The sequence below is a fragment of the Agelaius phoeniceus genome, chromosome 13, assembly GCF_051311805.1.
Source record: "Agelaius phoeniceus isolate bAgePho1 chromosome 13, bAgePho1.hap1, whole genome shotgun sequence".
In the NCBI taxonomy this organism is placed as follows: Eukaryota; Metazoa; Chordata; class Aves; order Passeriformes; family Icteridae; genus Agelaius; species Agelaius phoeniceus.
Genome location: NC_135277.1, coordinates 10,262,509 through 10,281,547, shown reverse-complemented (window position 1 = coordinate 10,281,547; position 19,039 = coordinate 10,262,509). Strand labels below are relative to the sequence as shown.

At 40.2% G+C, this 19,039-nt stretch overlaps 1 protein-coding gene across 7 annotated transcripts in view; it reads left to right on the top strand.

The window, feature by feature from the left end:
- Positions 1–262: 262 nt before the first annotated feature.
- Positions 263–19,039, top strand: part of AFG2B (AAA ATPase AFG2B) — a 36,892-nt gene continuing 18,115 nt past the window's right edge. For 6 of the 7 annotated variants that reach the window (XM_077185650.1, XM_077185649.1, XM_077185648.1 and 3 more), the window contains exons 1-12: positions 263–1,559; positions 2,539–2,724; positions 3,332–3,496; positions 3,957–4,166; positions 4,559–4,786; positions 5,660–5,794; positions 6,446–6,571; positions 6,931–7,138; positions 9,480–9,568; positions 10,315–10,375; positions 17,554–17,666; positions 17,846–17,961. In XM_077185650.1, the coding sequence (XP_077041765.1) occupies positions 483–1,559; positions 2,539–2,724; positions 3,332–3,496; positions 3,957–4,166; positions 4,559–4,786; positions 5,660–5,794; positions 6,446–6,571; positions 6,931–7,083 (2,280 nt within the window). In that variant the 5' untranslated portion in view covers positions 263–482 and the 3' untranslated portion in view covers positions 7,084–7,138; positions 9,480–9,568; positions 10,315–10,375; positions 17,554–17,666; positions 17,846–17,961. Of the gene's footprint in view, positions 1,560–2,538; positions 2,725–3,331; positions 3,497–3,956; positions 4,167–4,558; positions 4,787–5,659; positions 5,795–6,445; positions 6,572–6,930; positions 7,139–8,726; positions 9,119–9,479; positions 9,569–10,314; positions 10,376–17,553; positions 17,667–17,845; positions 17,962–19,039 lie in introns of those variants that run through there. The other variant, XM_077185654.1, reaches the window with a different exon arrangement.

Genomic DNA, 19,039 nt, shown 5'->3' with positions numbered 1-19,039 from the left:
AGGAGAGGCTTAGGTTGAACATTAGGAAAAAATCCTTCACAGGAAAGGCGACGAGATATGGAATGAACTGCCCAGGAACCACCATCCCCGGCTGTGTTTAAGGAGAGACTAGACATGACACTGAGTGCCGCGGTCAGACTGACACGATGGTTGGACATAGCCTGTATTCGACGACCTCGGAGCTCCATTCCCACCGCCTTCATTCCGTGATTCTGAGGGGGGCTGAGGCGGGCGCAGTGCGCGTGCTCCGCTGTGGCGCATGCGCGGGGCCGCCTGTCAGCGCGCGAGCGGCTCGGCGGCGCTCCGGCCCGTCCGCTCCCTGCCCGGGGTCCCGTCCCGCCCGCCGCGGGTCGGCAATGCCGGGCGGCCGCAGTGCGCCGGGCGGAGCGGGAGCCCCGCGGAAGGGCCAGACGCGGTGAGTAAGGAGCCGACGGGCCCGCGCAAAGCAGGGAGGGTTACTGCCCTCCCTCTCGGAGGCAGCGATGGAGGCGGCAGTCTTAAAGCTGCTCCCGCTGGACCCGCGAGATGAGGGCACGCAGCGATGCCGCTTGGGACCTGGCGCGCTCTCCTTGCTGGGAGCCAGGATCGGCGCTCCGCTGAGGATCTCCTTGCCCGGCGGCTGCTGTGTGTGCACGGCGTGGCCCCGGCACGACCTGGCGGACGGGTACCTGCAGGCCGACCTCAGCTGCAGCACGGCGGGGCTGCCGGGCCGGGAGCTGCGCGGGCTCTCGCTGAGCGTGGGGCGGCTGCAGCTGCTGCCGCACGGACAGCTGCGAGCAGCGGCCCTCAGAGTGGTCCTCAAGAACGCCGCGCTGAAAAAGTCGACTCCCAGAGCGGTGTTGCAGGAGACAATCAGAGAGCTGCTAAGAAATGTGTATGTTTCGCCTGGTTATGTTGTTACTGTCGCCCCAAGTCCCGAAAATCCCGTGGTGTATGTTGAAATACTGTCTGCGTCTCCTTTGGAGGAGGGAGCTGGATTGATAACTCCCCAAACAAGCATAAAAATTAAGGAGGTGATCACTTTAGAATGGTACAGACATCTGTCAGAAGACACTGCAAAAACTCAAATTGCAGGACTGGATGATGTGGGGAAGTCTTTGAAAGAAATGATTGATTTGCCTTTCCGCTTTCCAAAAACTTTCAAGAAGCTGGGTCTTTCTGTCCCGAATGGAGTGCTGTTAATTGGGCCCCCAGGGGTAGGGAAAACGCTAATGGTAAAGGCAGTAGCAAAAGAGTTGGGTGCGTATCTGCTTGGCATCAGTGGCCCAGCCCTCCATGGTTCAAGACCAGGGGAAGGGGAAGAGAATTTGCGAAGAGTCTTTGAAAAGGGCAGAGAGATGTCACACGAGGGCCCAACCATTCTGTTTTTTGACGAGATTGATTCTTTATGCCCAAAGCGAGGAAGTTCGAACAATGCTCCTGAAGATCGTGTTGTTGCTCAGTTGCTGACGCTGCTGGATGGTGTAGGGAGCAAGGGCAGGATGGTCATTGTGGCAGCCACAAACAGGCCTGATGCCTTAGAGCCTGCACTGAGGAGACCTGGCAGATTTGACAGAGAGGTAAATAAACCCTGCTACTCATACACTCACATTTTTCTTTCCTTATTGAGGTGGTGGAAGGGGGTCTTCTAGTCATGTTTCATTCATAGTGGGATTCTACAGGTTGGGACAGGTGTCTTGTTTCTATCTGTAGTTTGCTGGAACTTGAGTATGGTTGTTTTGGGGTTTTTTACTCAGAACACTGAGAGCTCCATATACTTGAAAATTGATGGGAGGAGTCTTATCATAGAGACATTGACCTGATCTTCAGGGGCTTTGTTTGCTTACAGATGCTTAGCTTTACAGGATTGGATTTTTTCCATTTAAATCCTAGATTGCAGATTTGTGCATTTCTCCTTAAAAGTTCATTTTGACAGAGAACTAGTAACCTGTTGCATCAAAACTTCTGTTCAGGTTTCAGTAGTAGAGGTTGGGTCTACTCTGGAAAGCTCCCATTAGTCTAGTAGTCCAAAGAAGAAAACCACATGCAGTTATACAACACACAGTGCTTGTGCTTGTATTGTTTATTTTCCTGGCTAAACCCACTCCTAGGTCACCAGTTTAATCAAGTTCTTTAATTTTATGGGATTTCTAGATTGTTGAGATGTATTTTTATGATGAAGTTTTACCAGATTTTCAATAATATGTGAATGTTTATCTATTTAATTTTTTCCTATCATATTAGTCTAATTTAGTGCTTGTGATGTAAGGAAATTATTATTTCAGTGTTACAGGACTTGATAAATGCTATCTGAGTGTCTTATCAAAAACTCTTTATGCAAACACTGTTCCCTTGGAAAGTAAATGGCATTTTAAATATTTGTCATTGGTACAGTGCTGGCAATAGGTTTCCTGTAAAACTCTTTAGTTGGGATATAAGTATGTATAAATTTTCAGTAGCCAATATAAAGAAGGGACAAAATTGCTTGCTTAGGTCTATAAAATAAATGCGTATGGCTAATTATCTACTTAAATTTTTTGTTTGTTCTGTTTGGTTTAGGTTATTATTGGGACCCCAACAGTTGCACAGAGAAGATCCATCCTGCAGCTGCTGACATCTGACATGCCCATTTCTGCAGAGGTTGATTTGGCTAAGCTGGCAGAAATGACGACTGGGTATGTGGGAGCTGACCTTACAGCACTCTGCAGAGAAGCTGCCATGCAGGCTGTGTCCCACAGCTCTTGGGTATGCTTGCAAATCAGTCAAGAACAATGTCAGTAATATTGGTACTACCCTTTCCTCATTAATCCTTTACTTGAAAAGCTCAACAAGTTGAAGACTCACACCAAGCACATTATAAATACGTTGTTTTTGCTCTAAGTTCTCACCTTAGTTCTGTTACTGCATCTGTGGTTTAATAGTGGCATTTTATAGCCTGTTTGAGATAAAATGTGTGACATTCTTCAGTGTGTGGTGAAAATGGATTTTGCAACTTTTTTATTTCTATTCATAAGATTGTAGAATGTGATGTATGTTAGCCCTGAAAGCAACTATTTGATTTAGTAGATCACTGCCTAATGGAGCTATAATTTAGGGACTAGTACTTTTCTCTGAAACATTAATTTCTGTTAAAATTGGGGGGTTTTTCCTGTGTAAAAACTTGCTTTTAAAGAGGTAATATTTTACTTTATGTTGCATTTTTTGTGTCTGCAGTGTTTAAGCTCATTAGGTCAGGAATTGACTTCCTTATTAGTTCTATTTAGCCTTATGTGAAGTATTTTGCATATTAATGCAGCATTTAAGTATTGCATTAAAATGTTGCTAATATACTCTATCTGGGCTTATTTTTTAGGATTCAACTGAAACTGAAACCATTATTAACATGGGAGATTTCCAAGAAGCTTTTAAAAAAATACAGCCATCCTCTTTTCGAAGTGCAGTTGGACTAACAGAGTGTAAACCTGTGACTTGGGAGCAAATTGGTGGTCTTGAAGATGTGAAATTAAAGTTAAAACAGGTAATGTATTAAACTAATTTAGATAAACAACTAATTTCTAATAGGTACTCCAAGGTATTCTGTAACCCTGCATTATGAAAATTATTTCTTTTGCAAATTACCTGATTATAAATTGTATTTTAAACATTATTACAGTGTTATCTTGTAATCTCAAGGTACCACCACCAAGCATAATAATATGGGAAAATAGGCATGGTTTTAGTAGCTGAAAAATACTTAACTTGTAGCCAGATAATTTGTCCATTCCTGAATATTTATCCAGGGATGTTACCTCTTCAGGAATGCTTTTACTTCTGTTTCAAATAGAAAGTTTAAGCAGGGGGCGTTATATGAAGAAAGACTAAATTAGTATTCTCTGATTTCCAATTAATGTTTGCATCAAGGAGAGGAAATGATGTACTTGGAAGTTTTATTGATTGCTTGTTACTAAGAATTTCATCCCTTTTTTATGTACTGCCAGAGTATCGAGTGGCCTATGAAATTTCCCGAGGCATTTGCCAGGATGGGCCTGTCTCATCCCAGGGGGATTCTTCTCTATGGGCCCTCTGGGTGTGCCAAAACCACGCTGGTGAAGGCTGTGGCCACGAGTTGTCACTGTTCCTTTCTCTCTGTAAGTGGTGCTGACCTCTTCTCACCTTATGTTGGAGATTCAGAGAGGATTTTGTCTCAGGTACAGTTTTTAATTTGTGTAAGGTTCTGTAGTCTGTTTTTGCTTGATTTTTGTCAAGTATTAGTTAGACCTTAATTTTGTTGTTGAAAAGATGATAGAGCTCTCATCTGATTATAAAATAGAAATGATTTAGAGATTCACATGTAGATAAAGTGAGAGTCTATTCCTAAAATTATACCAATGTTAAACTTCAGATTTCTAGCCTTTTGTTTTCAGTTCATTTAGGAATATATAAAAAAGAAGCAGAATTTGCCAAAAGTAAATGTAAGCCAGAACAGCTCTTAAGAATCATTGCAAATGTACCTTTAAAGTTAAGTAAAATACAGAGTATATGTAAGTGGGATTCTTTTTCCAGGCATTAATGTTTTATTTTATTACCATTTGTTGAAAAGGTTTTTCGCCAAGCAAGAGCAAATACTCCAGCAATAATATTCCTGGATGAGATTGATTCTATCTTGGGATCTCGGGCACTCTGCAGAACTGGCCATGGTGTCTCAGAGCGGGTTCTCTCTGTGCTTCTCAATGAATTGGATGGGGTTGGGCTGAAAGTTACAGAAAGAAGAGGAGGCAAGCTACAGCTTGAGGCTCAGTGCCAAGAGCAAAGTGATGAGGAAAGAAAGGTATTTATGCTCCCTTTTCTGTACAGGAAGAATGAGAAGTGCTGTCCAGTTGTTTCAAAAATTTTAGCTGTTGGCATTCGCATTTTAATCTTCAAATCCTTGGACTTAAAAACATGCAAGAAGCTGTTTCACTCTGTCATCATTACTAGTTTTTAGAGGATACTGTACATAGGCTGCTGATTGGTTTTACATACACTGTTCCTCAGTGAGGTTTTGACCAAAATATCCACACAGGCATTACCAGTTGAGTGTTTATCTTCTGTCACAAAAATCCTTTTATTGACACTAAAGCAATTTTTAGATTGATTGTGCGATTTTTACTCTTAAATAAGTTCCTCCCTGAGCTTACTTTTTATAAGTACTTTCCCTACTTCATTTGCAGCTCTTTCTCACACATGATGCATACAAAAGCAGCACAGTTATGATCAGTTAGTTATTTAAACACAAACTTGTACCTTCACTTGTCAGTGAATTATTCACAACATTTAATATTTAGCTTTTTTGTATATAATTTTTTTCTTATTGTGATACTCTCTGGGGGAATAATAAAGAAAACAGTTCCAGAATTGTAGGATACTGGATTTTTTGCATATAAAAAGTTCCTTGTTCCAATCTGGTCAAAGGAAAGTCTTTATTTGTTGCCAAGGCAGATACTAACTATATTTCTTCTTTGTCATGTAGTCTGCCCAGCACCAAGGCATTTTTTTTACCTCAAGAAAGACAAAATACTAATATTGAAGGGAAAGTAAATACAAGTAGAATTACATTATCTTTTTGCCCTTCCTCTCTTCTCATCAGTAGTTAACTAGTATCTTTTGATAATATCTATCTCAACCATGTTGCACTAATTTGTTTACATGATCTCTTACTCAGCTGGAGTTTCAGGAAACTTTGAACAAGGATTTCATGGTAGTTGCTGCAACAAATAGGCCAGATATGTTGGATGATGCCTTGCTCCGTCCTGGAAGGCTGGACAAGATGATTTATATTCCACCTCCAGATCTGAAGGTATTACACATCCATACATGGCTTTAAAGGGAGAGATATTAATTGCCAGCATACTTTAAGAGCAAAAGGGGCATATTCCTGTAACATATGTTACAAGTGATGGGTGTTTCACTGGAGATCAGTCACCAAATTCCAGGTACATAGAAAAAATTTTAAAAGTAATAAAGATATATGTATTTTAAACACTAATAACATTTTAACTGGTGTAGGTAGTTATCATATTGCATATGGAAAATAGAGAAAATGTATATTTACAAAATCAAGCTACAGTTCAGGAAATATCAAAATAAGTTGTCTGTCCTTGTTTCAAATAATTTTTGTGTACTGTTCCCAAGTCTAGTGTAGCTATTTGTCCTGAGTCTCACATAAAAGAGTTGTCCCACAGCATGCCAAATCAGGCCTGTTCAGCCTAAAATACTGTGTTTTCATGAAGCAAGCAGTGTCTGTGGATAATAAACCTTAAATATATGAGACAACCAGAAGTGCATTATCTCCATTAATAGCATTTTATTCTTCCACCAAAACCAGGTAGTTTTGGTGCTTTTCTGGATTTTCCTTGGCTCTAATTTCAAGTTTGGTACTGCTTTGGAGAAAGATTAATTTTTGCTTTGTTTGGTTTTGTTTTCTTGCATAATATGCACCAATTTACAGGGAAGACTTTCCATTTTGAAAATCTGCACTGAAAGAATTCCATTAGATACTGATGTGTCATTAGAAGATGTGGCAGTCCTAACAGACCTCTTTTCTGGAGCTGATATTGAAAACCTGTGCAAGGAGGTAAGAAATATTCCTGGCTCATCTTGAAATAAATTCTAAATAACAACTTTGAATGAAAAAAGAGAGCTAACTCATAGATGTTACTGAGCCATCTGTAGTAGAGGTACTTTGCCAATTTGCATTGAAAATCCAAAGAAAATGGTTAAAACAGAAGAACTGAACAAGGGTTCATTCTTTAAATAAAAAGTTATGGTAACCTTACTTGTATCTTTATCTGTTGTTAAATAACCATAAGTTGTACCATGCTGTTTTCAGATGCTTTAACTAATGCTTTGTTCCTATTTTAGAGTACTTACAGTATTCTTTACAATTTAAAACGTGCTAAAGACTAAGTTGTTGGTTTTTTTTTTCTTTTAAAGGCTGCTTTGTTGGCATTGCAAGAGAATGGACTCGAAGCAACTGCTGTAAAACAGGAACATTTTGTGAAATCATTGCAGACTGTAAAGCCATCTTTAACCATAAAGGACTTGGAATTTTATGAAAAATTCTCTAATCAAGAATTAGCCTCTTGAATCTATAAAGGAGTGGCATAAGTATTTTTAAATATATTGCAAAGATTTTGAAAAGGTTTGCATCTTTCCTGCTTTTTAATACTGTACTTACTGTAGTTTTCAGGGAGTGTGAAATACAGTAAAGTGTCACTTTTGAAAAGTTCTGTAATTTAAATAATGAATAATAAATTAAAATCTTGTTTGCTTTGGGTAGGTTTACATCTGATGAAACAAGTAATTGAAATACTTAGATAAAACACTATGGAACAGCTTAGCATTACTGTAGATTTCCTATTTTTAATTACAAAAATGGCATAATAAGAAAATTTAAAATGTGTTGTGAAGTCTCCAAAAGACAGCAAATACAAAGGAAATAGAAAAGCTTTCAGGAAATTAAATAGGAAGAAGTCCCACTCTATATAAAATGTCAGGTGTTTTATATGTGCCTGTCTAGGCTTACATTCTTAAAAGCAGATTCCAAAATACAGTGGCAGTGAAAGGGTTGCCAGCGCTTAACTCCTTGGTGTAGGTTTGGAAGTCAGGGGTTTTGGGAGTAATTTTGGATTAGTTACTGCTTACTGTACAACATTTGGATTGAGTAAGCAGATACCAAGCGTGTAATCAACTCAAACTATAATTTCTTCTTTAGAAAAGGGAGTTTGCATAATGACAATTTCCGCAGAATTACTTTCCCCACCCAGCCATTCCTTGTCAATACATTTTTGTGGGTTGCCTTCTAAAATACACAGACACTTCTACGGAAATTGGTGTTACATGTATGTAAGTGTGCATTTTAACTTACTGGAGTAGGAAGGTTTTTATTATTTTTTATTACCTTTTCTTTTTCCCAGTGAAAATGCTTGGGAACAAAATACACCACTCTCAAAGACAGTTCCTTATTTCAGCTGAGGTTCAGAAATTATAAGCCTATTAACAATTATTTCTCTCTCATAACAGGCACACTAGGGACTGCACTGAGTGTGGTTTATAGTGAGATGGATCACAAAAGGAACTTCCAAGGCAGTTGGTGGCCGAGGAAGGCAAAAGGCAGTAGGAGAAGCTGTTGTAACCTAGGAAAGGGCTCAGTTACAAACAACTGCCCTACAGCTTGGCTTTCATCACCAGTTTACAGAAAGGACCTTCCTGTAGCTTTATTGGTAGCAGCAAATAGACAGTGCTCATAAATACACAGAGTTTTCTCAGCAGCAGTGCTGAGAAAAAGTATGAAAACTGTTTTGCTTTCCAGTGTTTGAGAGTTTCCATTGGAATTGCTGCATCTCAAAGTTGTTACAGTGAGATGCTGCCAGCTCTTCAAAGATGCTGCTGCTGAATTTCCACACTTGCTCCCTAGGAGGACCAGCTGAGCTTTTTGTGCCGGGTCATGTCTGTTCCTTCCTGCAGGGAATGAGCAGAACGTGCAGTGCAGGCAGCCTCTCCTTCCTCTCACTGCTTTCTAGTGGGCAAGAGAGAAGGGGAGAAACCAATGGATGGAGTCACCTGCTCTCACCTCCAGCCTGCCCCTGGTAGTTTTTCTCAGAGAGGGATATTGGGAAGTGATAGGAGCTGTGAAACACAGGACAGTGATGAGAACCTGGGCCTGGGTTGAGCTTTGCTGCAGCGCGAGGGAACACGGTGACACCGGGCTCCTCTTTTGGTCACTATAGGCACCTCTTCGAGCTTGGAAGAGGCAGCTCTGTCATCACCGGGGCGTTTGCCTACATACCCCTGGAGAAGGGGACAGACAGGAGGACAAAGGAGAAGTGGAGAAGCCAGGGTGGGGTGCTGCAGGCTGGGAGAGAGAAGGGCTGGGGCGGGAAGGGCGCAGGCCGCGGCCCGCTCTGTCCCGCCCGCTCAGGGCCCGCTCTGTCCGGCCGCCGGGGGGCGCTGTCCCGCCCGCTCAGGGCCCGCTCTGTCCGGCCGCCGGGGGGCGCTGTCCCGCCCCCTCAGGGCGCGGGGCTCAAAGAGCGCGGGGCGGGCCCGGCCGGCACCTCCTGCCGCAGCCGGGGAGCGCCCAGAGCCGCCGCCGGAGCCGCTCCGCAGCCGCTGCCAGCATGAACAAGGGCATCTTGCACACGCTTAGAACGAAAAGAGAAGTGAGTTCGCCTGAGGGATCCGGGCCGTGGTTACCCGCCCGCGGGGAGGGGATGCGGGGGGCTCGGGCGGCTGCACCGGGGTTGCCACTTGATTTCCCGAGGAAATGGGACTCGCCTAAAGTTCATGTGTTAAAAGTTAGGTGTGGAGAAGGGTAATACAGAGGTGAAAGTGAAATTCACGTATTAAAAGTGAAGTGGTGTAAAGAGTAATATAGAGGAAATATACTGGAACAGGTAATCTCTGCCTAGTTCTGTGTAACCCTTGCTCCCCTACTCGTGGGTCTGGGACATAAGATCAGCTCTTTTCTCTGTTTTATCTTTCAGCTCATCCCCCTGGCCGGAATATTGTCCTTCGCAGCAGCTGGGGCGTTCTCTTTTTGTATCTATTCCCTATTCTCCAAATCTGATGTGATGTAAGCAAAAACTTATTGCTTGGAGCTTACCCTGACTTGTTTTATTCAATCGAATATTTGACTATCATGTTTTACACACAGAAAAAAAAAATTGTGCCAGGCACATGTTCCAGAGTACTGGGAGTACTGATAATGACTAAAGTATCTGCAGATTGTAAATAGTGAGGAAATTAATTAATTTGGAGTGTAGTCCAAGTTATTTCCTAACTTTTGATTTAATAATTATGGGGGTTTTGCTTTAGGTATAAGAAGTTTTAAATGTTATAATTAAGAATGTCATATAATCACAGAGGTAGATGAGATGCACATATATTGCAACCAGGCTATTGACTTGTATGTAAAGAACAGTGTTTGATTCCAATGGCTTGGCTGATAATTGGAGCCAAATCCTATACTCTTAAAGGTTTTGGGAGTATATTTATTTCTTTTAAAGAGACTGGAATAGGCATTTTAACTGTTAGGGTAAAAGTTCCTTGTGTCTTCACTCAGTTTTGATTCTTCAGCTTGCTTCCCTCACAATGATATGTGAACAGTGCTGGTTTGCTTGGTGCTTTAGAAGCTGCAAATAAAACAAGCTATCATTGATTCCTATCCAGATTTTAAAATACAGTGCTCAAACCTGTAAACTTGTGTTTTAGGGAACTGCTTACTAAGGTGAATAGCTCTACTGACAATAGGCTGCTCATGTGAAAATGTGTTCAAGGACACACCTTAAAACATAATACCTGTTTTATCTTCTTTTAAAGCATTCACAAGATTGGCAGTTCAGAACCATGGGAAACTATTGATCCTGCCAAGCCTCAGAAGGTAATTTGTACATATAATATATGTATAAATAGCATAAATTTCCAACACAATGAATCACTTTTTTCAATTTGTAAGAACTAGCAAAATATGAACAAGAGAACAAGTGTAAAGTTGATGTGTATCTAGTTAAAAGTGGAAACAAATGCTTCTTTAATTACTTTATGTCTTTACCCTATTAGCTAATGATAGGGATCTCTTACACTGTAGGTCTGATCTTAAATTCATACTGTACTTCTGGTTGTTGTCCTATGTCCATTCCCACCCCAAACATCCATTTACTCAATTCCATTGATAACAGTGGAAACTTGGAGTATAGAGGAAGTGCTGTTTACCCTTACCTTGTTCCTGAATTACAGAATTGAGTAAGAATGTTTGAGTACTGTAGCCTGAAGAAAAAAGATCTTAATTTATTAGAGCACTTAGGATAAGGAAAAGTAAAATTATTTGGTCTGATTACCTAATTAATATCCAAGTGATTTTTTTCAACAAATTATTGTGTCAGCTGTTGCATATTTCTGAAAGGAAAATGTAAATCCACTAGAACTTCTTCAGCAATAAGCTGATCTTTGATATGGGGAGGTGTGGGAGTCGAGTAAATGCTCACTGGGATTTTACTAACTTTCATATTTTCCATGTCTTCCAGCTGGTAACAATCACTCAGCAGTGGCAACCTATAAAAGAGCTGGAAGAGGTCAAAAAGCTGACGAAGTGAGAAGTTTCTGTTGCCCCACAAAGGTACCCTATGAATCTAGTGGAATCATTTCTGCACAAACTTGACTACTGAAATCAGTGTGCGGAAATGCTTCTGCTACATTTTTAGGGTCTCCCTACATTTTTTTGGCCTCTGGATGAGGAGTTTGATGTTGCTTTAGAAGCTGGCATACAGCATCCACATAGTCCAAAAATCTGAATCAAAATACTCATTTTCAATAAGCATTTGATGTAAATTTTTGAGTATTCAGATGGCAATTATGGATCAAAAAAGCCTTCATAGTTTTTGTAGCATTTCAGGATTTGTTTCAAAATACATTCGTTTTGCCATTTTATTAATTTTTAATAAAATAAATTCTAAATTTGTACATTTCATGTAAATTCAAAAGCCTTTCTAAATTGGGAATCCTGGTCTCCTTTCAGAGATACAGAACTTTCTGTTCTGTATTTCAATGTTGTATAGAGAGACCAAAGTCATAGCCAGAGGATGTCCTTGTATGGCAGCATATGTGGTCACACAGTACATTTGCATTTCTTGTCTGTGTTAGATGTGGAGACAGATTAACAAAACTATTGTTGTGCTGCAAATCCTAAAACTTACCTGCTGAGGAGTCCAATAGGTTATTTAAGGGTGTATTTGAGACTGCAGATTTAGAACCTCAAAACCTAAGGGTTAAGCATGGCTAGAAGGAAAATGAAAATCAGGTAAATATTGTTCATGATTGAATTTTTTTGAAGTTACTAGAATTAGAAAAGCTGCATCATCCAAAACTACAAAGTGTTAATTTCTTATTTTTATGCAAGGTTGTTCAAGTGCAAGCTGCAACGTACTGCACAATTAACAATATTTTTAAAGATTTCTACATGCTATTAGGAATATCTCTTTTATCAAATAGAAACTGGCTGATTAACATTAGGAATGATTCTATGAAGAGACAGTTCTTCTTTAAGCTTCTGTGTGTTTGATTATGGGTTGGCCAGGGAAAGAATGGAATGGGCAGGGTCCCAGTAAAATCATGAGACAATAAGTGCATCCAATGGCAGAACAGTCCTTTTGTAGATATTTTCTGTATGTGCCCTCTTCCAAGCAGTTTCTCAATCTATTGCACAGTTTCTTTTACAATGGATGGTCAGAATTCATAATCCTTTCTGTGAGGAAGAAAGCAGAAGTGAAACAACTGCTAATTGGGAAAAGTCCCCTTAAATGAGTAATAGTCAAATGCTTTAGGTTATTCTGCAACAAAGACAAACTTCATTTAGAAAAGCTGTCTCCTGAATTCCAAGGTGGCTTGGCTTCAGAAGCTGTTTTCTTCAGCTGAGAAAAAAAATAATCTAAATGTTGCATAAATATTTGTTTATCTAGTAAGGATGACTCAGCAGCATTTCTGCTTTAGAGTGAGAGGAATTACTAGTCTTCAGAATAAGTCCTTAGCTTGTGTTTAAGGAATGACATTGCAAGAAGATTGAATATCATAGAACCACAAAAATACAGAGCTCTGAGGAATACAAGTTTTAAATGTTTTAAAACAGAAAATATATTAAAATCTTTCTCTGTATTTCCACATTTCTACTGGACTGTAGCAAAACCAAAGTGCCATGCTCCAAGTTGATGCATTAATTGTTTTTCAATAAGTCACTTTTTTTAGCTGCAAATACTATGACCTAAGTATCTGTCAACATTGGGAAAATAAGTGTAAGTAAATTTTAGTTAATTTTTGTATTTAGCCACATTTCAGTGATGTTTCCAGTAGCACATTAAGCAGTGTGACTGCTGTCAGTCATAGGTTGTTGCTTATTTTATCATGTCCTGAAGCATAACAGCTGTGCTAATAAATCTGTTTTCCTTTGTAAGCTGTTCTGTTTTTCTTTATTAATATGGATTTCTGGGGAGGGTTTTCACACAATCTAAGAAATCAAAAAAAAATTTTTGGCAGTTCAAAAAGATTTTGAATATTGTTAAAGCTCTTAGGGTTTTGTGTCTTAGAAGACTGTCCCAAAAATCTGTCTCCTGCATAGAGCATTTTTTTCTTATAAGTAGCATACACCAAGAGCAATTACTGTGTCTCCCCAGTCAGCTACTCAACATAAATCTATAAAGCAATGTACAAGTTATTTCCTTGTTCTACAAACAGTAAAGATCCAACGGTTGAATTTTATGAGCTGATGTTTACGAGAACAGTAAGGCTTCCCTGATCTGTGTCATGCAAACCCATGAGTTTTCTTTCCATGAACAATTTAGAGGCTATTGAAATAATTTAACCACTTTCTTATTTCTCTCTATTTCCTTTTCTGTCTTTAGTCTCCTGCTCCGTTCTGTTCTTGGTTTTGGTTTGGTTGATGTTGGTTTTTTTTAACAATCACTATCTTTGCTCACCCTAGCTAGTACATTTACATGGAACTATATCACTTCCAAATTTCATATTAATTATGAAGTTTAATAAAAATGGTCACTGGTTTGTTAGAGTTTCCAGTATAGGTTGGAAGCCATTAGAAATGTGTTTTAATAGTTCTAATCACTATTAGAAATCCATCATTAGAATCTATGGTCATGCTTCTCTAAATTTTTCTATGTAGTCTATATGTAAATAGTTTTCTGGAAGAACAGAAGAATAGAAGGCCGCCTTTTGCAGTGTATATACAATGAATTGATAATTTTTGTTATTACAGTAGTACTTCAATGCCTTAAATCTGCAGGTGTTGTGGTGATGTGGCAATCAGAGTGTGTTGGGGCTGTTTCTTTGCATGTGATAGCCCCAGTATCAGCATTTCTCCTTTGGCTCCCCTGCATTTCTCTGCCACAAGGTGCTATTGGTGTAGTTCTGCACTGTCTGGTTCCTTCAGTGGTGGCTTTCTGCAGAAAACAGTAACTTACAGAGCGGGCTGATGCAACTGCTGAAGGAAATGGTTCATCCTGCAGTTGTTGTCTGCCTTGGTGCAGAGGGTGGCTGTCCCTAGTACTAGCTGTGGAAAACAAACAAGAGTAATGGGAATGATTCACTGAATCCAGCCAACATTTGGTGTTGGACACTTGTGAAAAAGCTTTCAGGTTAAACAAACATGGCACAGTTTTCCTTTGCTGTCCGGCACATCCACATGCTGTACAGGAGCACACGGACAATGAAATCCCATAAAAAGTGTAACTGAAATAGAAATAAAAGCACTACAGCTGGCTTGGCCTGGGGCACTGGGCTTGGTGGGTGTTGCCCCTCAGGTGTAGATGTGAACAGGGAGCAGGCAGCTTGTGTGCCCAAAGCTCTCTCCATGGGGCAGCAGCCATGGCTGTAATGGCCCCTGGGAAGCCGTGAGCTGACACCGCATCCAAAGCACCTCGGCCTGTGCGCCTCGCCCTGGCCAAAGATCACACACCCTCACCAAGGTGTGCCAGCCCTGTTTGTGCTGGACCTTGCCCAGGTGAACAAGGGGTTTAGTTCAATTAGCGTTTGCTTTTAGATAATTTTGTTGTGCATACGTTCTGGCCAGAGCCATTACTGGGGAGGTGTTGCCCTTCAGGGCTCACCCAGGATGTGGGAGAGCCCCTCACAGCACGGGGAGCCCAGGGCTGGAACAGATTCCACCCTAACAAGGGAGAGCTGCCCTGCAGCATCACCACGGTGCCTGTGTGGGGACTGAGGGCCATGTGAGAAGGTGTAAGAGTGGGGGTGGCAGAGCACTGGTTGGGAGCCCTAGAGACAGTTTGTCTGGGTACCAGGACACAGGCCAGTGCTGGCCTTCACTGCCAGGTTACCAAATTAGTTTAAATAAACCCTCATCTCTTACCAACAGGGGCATGGCAAAGGCTTTGGTTTGGTGTTGGTTTTCACATTTAAGATTTCCAAGGTTTGGCCTGGTGTGCCAGGCCGGCTCCGTGGCCTCTGTTCAGGGGGTGTGACACTGCACGGCTCTGTCTTTTATCTGATGCTGCTGCTGCACAAACAAGGAAGTAAATGCAGAAAGTCCTGATCCCTGGTAGTAACAGAAAAATCTTACCAGTTTTCCAAAGAAAAGCAGTCATCCACTGCTAATAAATCACCAATTCACTACATTAAAAGAAAGGGAAACATGGGGGTTTTATTCAAGCTGTTAAAATTTCATTTAATGATGCATCTTTCCCTTCTGCTGTGACTTTTATAATTCAATGAAGCCTAATTTTTTTTTTTAAGACTGTTAGCACTATGCTGCCCATGCTGTTTTATTAAAACATTATTAAATATGTTAGCATTATGCTGCCATTCCTGTGTTTAGTTTTCCTCTTGGCAAATGCTTTGAATGAAACATGCTATGGTCAGAAAAAATTAATTCATCTTCAAGACCACAGTATCCACCTTACTCCCTAAAGCAGAAATGCACAGCACAATCCCAGTCACAATGACTTGCAGTTCTAGTCATTGCCTCATTGCCAAACTCTTGCCCATAATTTCCATGTTACAATAGCATGTTTTACAAAGTAGATGAAAAAACATCAGTTTGAAGTTAGGTGAATGTTTTATACTGATTTCAGGGAGGCATGGAATTGATACAGTAAAGTTTGTAGTGGTTGTATATATGTACTAGTATGTGTTTTTTAAAAATTCTCTCTCAAGAAAAATTAAAACATTTAAGAACTGGGCATGTCTGTGCTCAAGTTCCTGTATTTTTATTAGTTCACAGAGGAGGCATTTCCACTACACAAAACAGGGTGTTACAGGGAAGTTGGTGTTTGAGGATTTACTGTTGAGAGTGTCACTTCTCAGCAGGTGTAAAGGGCACAGGTGTACACCCTCTGCAGTAAACAGAATTACCACCAAAGTCATAGGTGGATTCCCTCAATAAAGAACCAAAGTGTTTGACCTTCCTGTCTGCTTTTAGAAATCCCCACAGGTGTCTGGCTGGCAGTGCCACAGGTATAACCTGCATTCCTTAAGGAACAGTACAGCACAGGGTATTGCTGTAGCTACAGTACATTTGTTGAAACAAAGTGTAATCAGTTACAAAAAGCAAAAGCTAACTGAAGTTCTTTGTCTACTGGGCTTTTTTCTTCTTCACTAAACAGATGAAAGAGAGTATGGCAACCCAACAAAGAAGGGAGATGGGGGAAACTCCAATATTCTTTTTTCATACAGTAATGAAAGTCTTTGGTGTAGGCTAGACAGGTAAAATGTACCTTGTTTAGGAGAAAAGTGACTGTAAAACCATCAGATGTCTTAGTTGAACTGCACAACAGATCAATTTGCAGTCTGTAAAGGAAATTGGTATTGATTTAATTTCTGACCACCACAGTTTGCTCCAGGTACAGTAGTATGTTCCATACTTGGTTGCATGGTAGTGTAATGGAGTCTAATGTTTCCCAGTTGCTATCTGCACTACCCACATGACCTGGCTTTATATTTTCTTCTCTCCTTCCTTTTTTTGTACACAAACACACCTTGTATCATAAACAAAATATGAACTCTTAAAAAATAAGAAGAAAAATTTTAGAAAGCCATGCAAACAACCCTGCAGTATTAATACCCCGACTTAGCCATAGCAGGGGGTGGGCTGATTAGTAGGGTTTAATTTTGTTATTACTCCAACTCCATGAGCAGCTTCCTTCTAGCTCTGACAGCTAAAATTAGGAACTAGCTCTTCTCTTGATCCTCTCCTCAGAGCAATCTCAGATGTAGTAAGTCTGTGGAAGAAAAATATTCTGCTTTCATTGCTTCTTTACAAAGACAGTTAATAGAGTTATTGTAACGAGATATCCTGCATAGCTATTCACATCTAAAACATATCTTCATTTACAGCTAACTGCCCATGAACCTTTAACATTTGATAAGCAGAGAGTTACTGTCCTTTGATTTTTCTATTATATGACTTGAACTTTGCTCTGTGGCAAGTTGAGGAAGCTAGGTTGCTTGAAAACCATCCTCAATTATTCCATCTATGTTCTGTTTCAAGCAAATAGAAAGAAACCAGTGTGTAACTGGTTGGGCAATTTCTGTTTCCAGTTTAAGGTGTGTCTTTTCTGCAGTAGCTTAGAAAATACAGAATTGCTCAATAGCTTCAAGAAATGAAAGAAGACTTTACTGGAAGCATGTTGTGGTCTGAGTTCATCAGCCTCCCTGATCTGTATTTTCTCTCTCTGAAGTCTGTTCTACTAAATCCAAAACCACCACTGTACGAGCAATTACAGAATGTAAACACAATATTTGTCATTTATAATTGTACCTGCCTAGTTTGAAACAAAATCCTTTCCCTCAGTTTATGTTTTTGATTGAAAGTGTTCTCTGATTCTTCAGAAAAAAGCACCGTCAGGAATGTTTCAGATGGAAGAATCTGTTGTCCTGGAAACATGAATTCAGCACCCCAAAGAAGGAATAATTTTCATAGAAACAAAGGGCTTGCATGATAACTTACCTTGTTATGTATTAGTATTCATTAATATAATCTAATTATATTTCAGATATCTGTAGCCTCAAATAATTTCTATTCATATGATTTTTTTTCCTTAGATGTTTGTACCTGGAGGAAAGCACTGGAGCTTGCATTCCATGTATTTACCCATATATGCCTTCAAGAGGTGTCTGAAGTCCTTCCCAGTAACTGATCAGGCAGTCTGTGCTAGGTTTGTGCTCTTCCTTATTGCATCCATTAAAAAGTTAAATCCCCCGTGGGGCTTTTTTAGGAAAAAATAAGAGGGTTTGGTGGGGGTTTATTTTAGGGGAGGGCGGGAGTGTTTTGGAGTTGTGTTGCTGTTTCCTTACTGACTAATAAGACGTGTAATAGAAAATATTCCCTTGGCAGCGGGAAGCGTCCGTGGCTGTGCTCAGCACACAGCTCTTGGTGAACGCCGGGAGCGCGGCGCCATCGCCTGGAAAAGCCTGGGAAGCTCCCGGTGAGGAGAACCTTGGTCCGTACAGGTATGTCCGACTTCTTCTCACAGGGGAAACGGGAGCACGAGAAACCTGTAAAAAAATGCAGAATACTTGTATGCTACGTTCAACTATAGAGCACCATCTTAGCTATGGAAGTGTTCGTTTACAGTGTTTTTCTCAAAAATTCTGTTTTACAATTAAAAGACAAGATACTAGACTTAGGTAACTGGTTTTATAAGTTCATGTTTCATCAGTTTATTTAGGGACTTATTAAATAATTTCTTTGTGTGTGCTTTTGGAAAAGAAATTGAAAGATTTCAGGGACTTGGGTGCTCTTAATGCACCTGGGATAAATGCAAATTTTTAGTCTTCTTGCCATCTGGGTCCTTTTGTTTATTCATCAGCTGAACTAAAAATCCCTGTGTATCAGTACTTAGTTTGCTATGTAAAACAATGCAAAACACACTCGATACAGACAACACTGATGATTTAAGTGCCCTCATGTACTGGCTGATAAAGGTCCTGGAGAAACAAGTTATCTTTTTACCATGTATAATAATAAGGCAATCACAAAACAGTCATCTTAAGGGTAAAATTGTACTTTTGCTTATGAAATGGCTTTTTTTCCCTATATAAATTGATGCCAGGTGTAAATGATGAAGGTGTAAATGCTTCATTGCTGTAATAAAAGCAGTTATTTTATCCTGCATATTTAGCAACAGTTGCTTTCAAACTGTGCAATACCAAGAGAAAACAAAGATAAAAGAGCAAAATACTCAAAAGAGCAAATATAATGATGAGGATATCATCATTTTACAGCTTTACACACAGAAGGCAGCTACACGTGTGTTTTAAGAGCAGATTGCTGTGGTGGCTGCAAAACAGAAAATGGAAAGGATCCATATTTATTCTAGTAGCTTCCAAAGTTGTGTCAGGTATTTCAGAGAATGAAAGAGCATGTAGGGTCCTTGCTAGAGCATTCAGCTGTGGAAAAGGGAGTAAGAGTAGACCAGGAGGGGATTTTCCAGCTCCAGAGCACAGACACTGTAGTGCCCTGTTGTTATAAAGGGGAGGAGAGGGTGAAACTGGAAAGGAAATTAAGGGTAGGGAATGTGGAGGACAT